This window comes from Colossoma macropomum, unplaced genomic scaffold, assembly GCF_904425465.1.
Source record: "Colossoma macropomum unplaced genomic scaffold, Colossoma_macropomum, whole genome shotgun sequence".
NCBI classification, from domain to species: domain Eukaryota; kingdom Metazoa; phylum Chordata; class Actinopteri; order Characiformes; family Serrasalmidae; genus Colossoma; species Colossoma macropomum.
This window is the reverse complement of record NW_023494789.1, coordinates 11,149,768-11,158,680: the sequence shown is the minus strand read 5'-3', so window position 1 is coordinate 11,158,680 and position 8,913 is coordinate 11,149,768. Positions and strand designations below refer to the sequence as shown.

The following is an 8,913-nucleotide window of genomic DNA, read 5'->3' as shown; positions in this document are numbered from 1 at the left end:
GTATTTGTAAATTCAGTGATGAACTGTGTTCACAGACAGTGGTTTTCAGAAGTGTTTCTGAGCCCATGCAGTGATTTCCACTGCAGAATCGTGTCTGTTCTTAATGCAGTGCTGCCTGAGGGCCTGACGATCATAGCCAGCCAATATTGGTTTTCGGCTTTGCCTCTTGCACACAGAGATTTCACCAGATTTCCTGAATCTTTTAATAATATTATGTACCATAGATGATGAAATCCCCAAATCCTTTGCTATTGTTATTTGCCCACACAGTTGCTCAGAGAGTGGTGAATCCCTCATTATCTTTACTTCTTAAAGATGCAGCCTCTCTGGAATTTTTTTTTTTTTTTAGCATTATACAACTATATCAGTCTTTTGTTGCCCTTGACCCAATCTTTTTGGAATGTGTGAAATTTCTGGCTTTTGGTTTACTTACTTTTGGAAAAACTGTGTCAATGTAATTATTTTTAATAACTTAATGACACATTTGAATTTAAACATTTAAATTTAAATTGAATAAAAAACACATTTTTAAGGCTACAGATCAGGATACTGTTTAAACATAAATATCAATATTAATTATAATAATGCAAAGAAGATGAAAAGGAAGAAGAATACATCAACAGAAATATAACAATAATAATAATGATACTTGCTGCTGTGATATTATTATTGTTATTATTTATTACGTAATTATGTAACTACGTAATTATTAAAATTTTAGTTACAGTTTCCAAAATTATGCAGTATTTCCTAATATAAGTACTATAAACACTGATATAAGTACTTATTGAAATGTATTGTACTGCACTATGTCTAATTCAGTTTGTTTTTCTCCAGGTATTAAGGCTTTTGTTTCCAGCAGTATGTGAGCTCAGGCGTAGTTTTACTCTGACCTATTTGTACTAATTAAGATACAGACAACAACACTTTTGTAAGTCGCTCTGAATAAGAGAGTCCGCTAAATGCTGCAGATGTTTCCCGGTTCCACTCCTGTAGATGCTCCGCCCCCTCTCTTGTAGTGTTGATGTTGTTGTAGTAGGAACTCTGCTCCGGATAGCGCCTCCTCTGCTCCCGGGTAACGCCCCCTATGATCCGGGTAACGCCCCCTCTGTGCGCCTGCAGGCTGAATGAAGTGTCAGGGCGCGTGTATGAAAGTCAGAGGAGCTTTCATTCTGAGTCATCTCTGTTTACCTCCTCCACTCCGATGTCTTTCCAGACCAAAGCGCTCGTTTCTGCCCGGTGGCTCTCCGAGGCGCTGCGGGCGCGCGGCTCCGCCGTGCGCGTGCTGGACGCCTCGTGGTTCCTGCCGAAACATGGCCGAGATGCCAAGAGCGAGTTCAGATCCCGCCACATCCCCGGCGCCTCCTTCTTCGACCTGGACAGATGCAGCGACCGCAGCTCGCCGATGGACCACATGCTGCCTCCGGCCTTCGCCTTCGCCGAGTTCGCGAGCAGGCTGGGCGTGGCCCCCGGCTCTCACGTGGTCGTGTACGACCGCAGCGAGCACGGCGCCTTCTCGTCCCCGCGCGCCTGGTGGATGTTCCGCGTGTTCGGCCACTCGGACGTGTCCGTGCTGGACGGCGGTCTGCACGCCTGGATCAGAGACGGACAGCCGGTGGAGGAGGGCAAGGCCCGGAAGCACGAGCCCACAGAGTTCACCGCCACGCTTAACCGCGCGTGGGTCAAGACGTACCAGGACATCCTGGACAACGTGGAGACCAAGGAGTTCCAGCTGGTGGACGCGCGGCCTGCCGGGAGATTCAGAGGAACGGACCCGGAGCCCAGAGACAGTAAGGCCCCGTCCCAGTTTCACCTTTACATCCCAAGTCTGCAAGGGCTTAAAGGGGAGCTCCACCAGTTTTTCAAAATTTCTGCATAATTAAATCATTAACATGTAAACAAAGTCACCCTGAGTACTTTACTACCTCTAGAAGCTCCTTCACAGAAAGTTATTACATGAAATGGTTATGAATACACTGCCTGATGCCTGACACCTTATTTTACTAACGTTAATGTTCTTTTTTAAATGTGTTCAGGGCGGAGGGGTACGTTCAGGATGTCCTAAGGCAACATAGTCCCCAAAGAAAACTTTTTTTTTTTCAGATTTTCCACTATTTTACCATCATCAACATTACATATAATAAACCAGAAGACACATGTAGGTCCACTGGTCATGTAGGATAACAAATAAAATGGCTATATTTGTCTTGTAGACATTGTGACCCCTGGGTCCTATCACCACCACTGTAAAGAAAGCAGTCCGTAAGTTTCTCTACAATGAACCATTTCACATCAAAGCACTCTAAATTACTATGTTCATATTTCAATCACTATGCAGAAATAAAAAAACAAAATGACTGGAATTCCCCTTTAAGGCAGGGGTGTCTACTTCTGGGAGCCTTCATACAGCACAGGTTTGATTCCCCTGCTCAGGCACACCTGATTTAAATATAACCTTTTCCGTAGACTATAATAGATGGCTCTAATATGAAACACGCTTGCAATTGTAAACATACTATACTATTCTGTTCTATTTAAATGAGCAGGTAACTTGGAAAGACAGCATAGTCACCCAAACTACTTCCATGATTTCAGCTTTTGCTGATGTATGATATCATATGAGAATAAGCTGGTTTAGTAGGTGTACGGACCCCTGAAGTCATCATTCTGTAATTGGCGTCATGTCTATATCAGGAGCTCTGGGTCGAAGCTGGTTTTCTCTATGGGAAAAATGAATGACGTTTTCAGAAATCGCTGCTATAGCCCTATTCAGATTGGATTAGTTTATCAGGGGTATGTCTGTAAAAAAAAATACAAACAAGTGATAAAACTCATGGAGAAGAAGTTCTACCACTCAGATCAAGTAAATGATTGAAAGACTTCCAAAGCATCCATGGTTTTGCGTTTGGGAAAATGTTTAATATGGATACACATGAAGCCTAAATCTGGTGAATAGTATCGGTCAAAAAACACTTTTTTCCAATGCGATGGAACATCTGGCTGGAAAATCCACCAAAATCAAGGATGCGTATCCAGACAGAGCAGAAATTATCAGACAACCACTGAGTTTGGTGAAAAACAGCAGATAAATAGGTCCATCATTTTGTCAGGGGAGGAGGGAGGAAAAACACAAACATTGCTGATCCACACGGAAATAAAATCACAGAGAGCCATCTCTAAAAGAGGGAATTACTACAAGACACCATGTAAATGTAATCCTGTCCGAATAGGGCTAATGGCATCTTTCAGTAAACAAAAGTTCCAAAGCCAACATGCTTTGCCATCCGGACATTTTTCCTCCCAAGCTGTTAAAAAGTCAAAATATGACTATTTCTACATGCAGGCTATCACTGCTATGCACTGAGCTGACATAATAAGACTGGCAACCTCACAAAAATACAAGCAAGCTTTATCAAGTGTGGTAGTTGCATTGGTAGTTTTAGGCTGCAGTTTGAGTAGCTGGTGTTGTAACAGTGTTGAAATTTAATAGCAGACCAGTGAAAGAGGATTGAAGTTGTCTCCATAAATTTCCATGCAAGAAGAGGATAAAAAGACAGAAGGAAGCTGAAAAAAGGGTGACTGTGTGTTTATTTAGAAGCCTGATTAGGAAGTGGGAAGACATTTGAGATTCAGTTCCATTTTAAACTTTCGCATTTAGTTCCTTTTTCATTTTGGGTTTAATTCCATTATGCTGTGTTGGCTGAGCTCCTGGGCTGCTCTACTTTTGCTCACATCTCTCACTCTGGAACTTTAGAATCTTGTTTTAGACCCATCAGATCCTAAAAAGTGAAGATTTGAGTCTAACAAACTTCACTGCCCCTTTAGTCTTATAAAGAACTATAGAGGACTCAGTAATTTAGGAGATGATGGAGTAGATAAAGGTCATGAGGGTCAAATTCTCATTCTCACAGATGAAAACCAAGTTCCTAGTCGTATCTATTGGATCTTCTCAATACATGCTGGTTTTGCTCTCCCTCCAACTCAGCATTATCAGTCAGTGAGTTAATGTTACACATGCACCTTATCTTTAGTTGTATGCAGTGTTGGTCTGCATACTGTGCTTGCATTGTCTGTTCACCGTGTGCATACGTGCTGTTGTGCACCAACATAGTGAGTCCAGGGGTCATGCCTCTCAACTTGCTGATCTAGGGTACGCATTTGCTTTTTAAGCCCTAATGTAAACGAGTGTGTGCAGTTGCAGCGGGTGGGGGCGGTTAAACTTTGATCAGCACTCTAGGGGGCTGGAGGGCCTGACATTCAGTAGAGTTTACGTGATTAGAATGCTGTATAGCCTGAGGGCCCCCAGAAGGCCGGAGTTCAGTTTGATCATTTATGTACACGGATTCAACTTAAGTCACTGACCAGGGGCCTGAGTTTCAAAGTTTCAGCATCATAAAATCTAACAAATGGAGCCGCAGTTAACTTGTTTGAGAGGGACGGTTAACAACGAGCAGAATGTAACTGATGCTCCATTTAAGGTGGAACAAAAGATTTCTAGGCTGAAAGATTAGAACAAGAAGCAGCTGAATAAGAAACCAACTTCAGCCTAGAAATGAAGACGGGAAACAACATTTAGCAGCCTTTTGTTGGGCCTGTGGGGTGTTAGAAAGCAAGCTTGACATAGGTTTATCTATAGTTTGTTCACTTTTATTTTTATTTAGGAAGATAGAAACTTTGGTTGTTATAACTGGCTCTTAATGAAAAGTAAAAGGACATCCTAGAATAATAAGCCACATACAAAAATAGGTTTACTTAAGCATCTAAAATGGTTTTATTAAAAAAAAAGATATGCCATGAAACCATCAGCCAACTACTGCCTTATGATACAGTCTGTATTTGTATAGGGGACCTATAAAGTAGATTGGACGGGGGACAAATTGGGGGTACTTCTAACAGACCTTCATTTGTCTCCTTTTCTTATGTGTATGTCTCAGACACTGAACCCGGCCACATCCCCGGTTCCATCAACATCCCTTTCACCACTTTCCTGGCTCCCTCTGGGCTGTTTCTTTCTCCGGATCAGCTGAGGGCCGTGTTCCAGCAGGCCGGAGTAGACCTGCAGTGGCCGCTGTGCGTGACCTGTGGCTCGGCCATCACCGCGTGCCTCGCTGCCCTGGCAGCCCACCAGTGCGGCCATTCAGACATTTCGGTGTATGACGGAGGCTGGATGGAGTGGTACACACGAGCCACACCTGAGCTTGTGATCTCAGAGGGTCGAGGGAAACACCTGTGATGGACTGAGAGAAGAGCTCAGTGGGAGCTCAATTGATATCTCAGTTTACTGCTTTTCTACAAATGAGGTGCTGGTGCTGATACCAAGGAAACGGTTTTAGGTGACAGTTCGGCCAAAGGTCGAATTTGTACAGTTGACCCCAAATATAGTTGATCAACTGAGATGTGTTTGGTGTCAGACGCTTAGCATGTAACACGTAGAGGTCATAACACTGGGTTCAAACTGTGTTGAGTTGCTAAGTAATCACAGATAGACATATGTATAAGGTTTCTGACACTGTGTGAGATATAAAAATGGACAAAATATCAACACAACTCAGACTTCAACATGGATGCTACTGCTGTTTTTAGCTATGCCGTGTACTTTTTGCTAAAAGCAAAGCAAAAGAAGCAAACTTCAGACACCAAACACGTCTTGGCTGGTTGAAAAATTGTGTAAATATGATTTCTGGCGGAACTTTTCCTTTAAGAACCAGGTAAGCATTGGTGTGAAGTTTGGCCTTTCCAGCCAGATGATGGCTCATGAAAACCTTGAAACTCGCCTCTTTTACACAACCTGAAAGCTCATTCCTTCTTCTTTGTGTCTTCTAAGCATTTACAAGCTCTAGAAGCTAAGAAGAGCTCTGAAGACCAAACGTTGCAGCCGTTAGACCAAAAAATAGTTTTGTTTGTGGATGACTGTTTAGATGGAGCTGTAGAACCCAGTGCCTTCTGCACCTCACTGCCTCCAACCTTTGGACCACAGAACAGAGATCAGAGTGCTGTCCCTCAGTTTCTTCTGTCTTATCTCTCTCTTTTTTCTCTGCCCCTCTGTCTATGCCTCTCTGTATTAATTGTTTCATTAACATTCAATTGTAATTAAATTAGTCTTTATTGACATTGAAAGCAATGGTTCAGTAAAAGATCAAATTTACACAATTCTTCCACATCTTTCAACTCAGATGTAACTGATCAGCCAAAGCATGATTAGTGCCTAGATTCTGAACTACGAGGTTAACGTCACTAACAAACAGTAGTAGTCAATAGTCACCCAAATCTTTTCTGTAAATAGAAATACATATACTTAAGTAAACGTCTCTCAACCAGCTTTAATAAGTCTATACATAATTGACAGTGTGGTTAAGGACTCAGTATAACTTGCTGTGTACAATAAAAATGCACAAAACTGCACCATGTAACTGAATGCTGGGGGTCATTTTAGAGAACAGGTGTTGCGCCGAATTCCGTCCCACTCTTCACAGATTCGCTGATGTGTGGATGCTGCAGATTATGTTCACAACTTTTATTGTTTATTTTATAATTAACTGTTGAATCTTAAAATGTGAATTGAAGATCTGTTTATAAATAAACCACAGAAATGGTCATTGATGTCCGTATGCCTGCCTACACAGTAAAGTTTTGTTCATTTTTGAAGTGAACTGTAAGTCATACTGTGTCCTAAACCACATTAGTGAGCCTGCCCGACCTTAATGAAGACATGGATGTGTTTTGAGCAGGTTTAGAAAACTTTTGGGGACGTATTTACAGAAAGATTTGGGTGACTATTGAGTTCTAGTGTTTGTTAGCAACATTAGTCTCATAGCTCCAGGAGCGAAACTCAGCAAAATTTGGACACCAAACACTTCTTGGCTGATCACTTATACCTGGAGAAAGTGGAAAATTGTGTTAAATCGTTTTTACACTAAAACATTCCAACTGGATGAAAAAGGTAATGCCTTGAGTTCAGCTTGATTCAGATGTGCACATTGTTTCCACAGGAATGAAATGTTTTACACCAACACAGTTTTTGCCAAAAGTAAGTAAACTGAAAGATAAATTTGTGTTGATTCACTGTATTTTATTCCTGTGGAATGATGGGCACATTCAACTCAAAGAAATTTGATGCATCAATTATTTTCAGTGCAATTACACTAAATAATGTGTGAAATATTAAGGATCCTGAGAAATTACAGGAAAATCCTATCAAGAAAAGGCTATAATCTTACATAGTTACATAAAACTGACTAGTCACTAAATAGACCTTCTCATATGAAGAATAATTTGATTAATCCTTTTAACACAAGTTTGTCTTAATTTAAAATGGAATCTGTCTGAAAGGGCCCATAATGTGGAAAACTGATTTTTCTCACTTTCTTGAAATAAGAGTTTGCTGTAGGATGTAAACAACACTTCAAAACAAACTGTTCACTGTCCACTCCATACAGTCCATATATAGAAACTGAGCTGCAAAAACTGCCTGTTTTGAATTCAATGTTTCTGTGATGTCACAGAAATGAACACATTTACACATACGTCTATTCGGTCCACAGCAGTCTAGCCCTGCCCATTCATGCTGAAGTTATAAGGAGTGTTTCAGCCTGGACTGCTTTTTGATTGAGGCGCAGTACCAGGCAACACATCAGAATAGAGCTTGTTTACGTTTAGGGCTTAAAGGCACAATAACAAACCCAACCTGTTTACTTGTAAGGGACATAGAGAGGCTGTAAAATGATCAGCTTATAATGAATTGCCACTTCTTTTGGTACATAAACCCTTACAAATGTTATAAATGGACCTTGGAAAAAATAAAAAGCAAGACAAATGTAGGAAACGGGCCCTTTAATATCTTAATTGTCTTATTTGCTGCTATTATGTCACACCATTTAATCATTTAATAAAAAGCAACACCACCAGCTAGATTTCAAGCCAGAAGTGTCCCAGTGTGTCATTACACATGACTTAGGCATTATAAACACTTTGTTCTGGGGTTCTTGGTATGAAATGAAAATGTGCTAATGTACTGTATGAATGGTGCAGTGGTGCTTTCTCCTGGGTGGTGTTGTATAGCTGTATCTTGAAGTGCCTTCCTACTGAGCGTTCAGTAATTGGTGCAGCAGGACCACCCAGACCACCCCACACTACAGGGATGATAACAGGGTCCAGTGTATTATCTTCCTCAGGAACATGTACAGGCCTTAAGAGATACCAGCCATTGAAATGGGAGCACCCTGCTCACACATACGCACACAAACACACCCAAAACAGTTTTCACCTGCAAATGTTGCACATGTTATCTTGGATACGATTTGTGTGTTCATGCAAACTGTTTGAATAAAACACTTTGTATTTATGAATTTGTTGTCAAGACAGTTCTTCAGCATTCCAATAGCAGTTCTGTTCTAGTCCGGTTACTAGTTAAGACTGTATGTATAGTTGATGTAAGCTGATTCCCAAATGACATTACAGTTAACTTGGGGGAAGAAGCCCCCCAGGGGAAGATGCGCTCCCCCCGCCCTTCTTATTTTCTCTCCTGATCAAACGATGGGGCTACATCCAATGTTAACACATTTACTGAATGGCTAATAATAGTTGAAAAGTAAAGTACCTTTGGGGTAAGATGTCCCACTAGACACAGGTCAAATCACCCTTGTAATACTATGAAGTTCGATTTTCATCAGAAAGTCACTAAGTTGCTGACTGTGTACTGCCTGTCTAGTATTGTGTTAACTTGCTAGTTGATCTGAATGCTATTGCTTTGTTTATATTGTTAGTGTTATTATTGATGCTGACCACTACTGCCACCAGTTTTTTGGTGCTGCCAAAGTGCTCTGTCCTCTTCTCATCGTATTAGATCCTTTCTGCTGTTTCATGAAAATGTTTACTTCCAAAGTAATTGTATTTATACTTCAACAGTTAAGCACT

The 8,913-nt window shown here is 41.1% G+C and overlaps 1 protein-coding gene across 1 annotated transcript; it reads left to right on the top strand.

The window, feature by feature from the left end:
* The first annotated feature begins 1,073 nt into the window (after window positions 1–1,073).
* On the top strand, window positions 1,074–8,345 carry LOC118807887 (3-mercaptopyruvate sulfurtransferase-like). Its single transcript, XM_036570053.1, has 2 exons — window positions 1,074–1,790; window positions 4,935–8,345. Exons 1-2 carry the CDS (start codon window positions 1,088–1,090, stop codon window positions 5,231–5,233), a joined length of 1,002 nt encoding a protein of 333 aa, XP_036425946.1. The 5' UTR covers window positions 1,074–1,087; the 3' UTR covers window positions 5,234–8,345.
* Window positions 8,346–8,913: the final 568 nt, after the last annotated feature.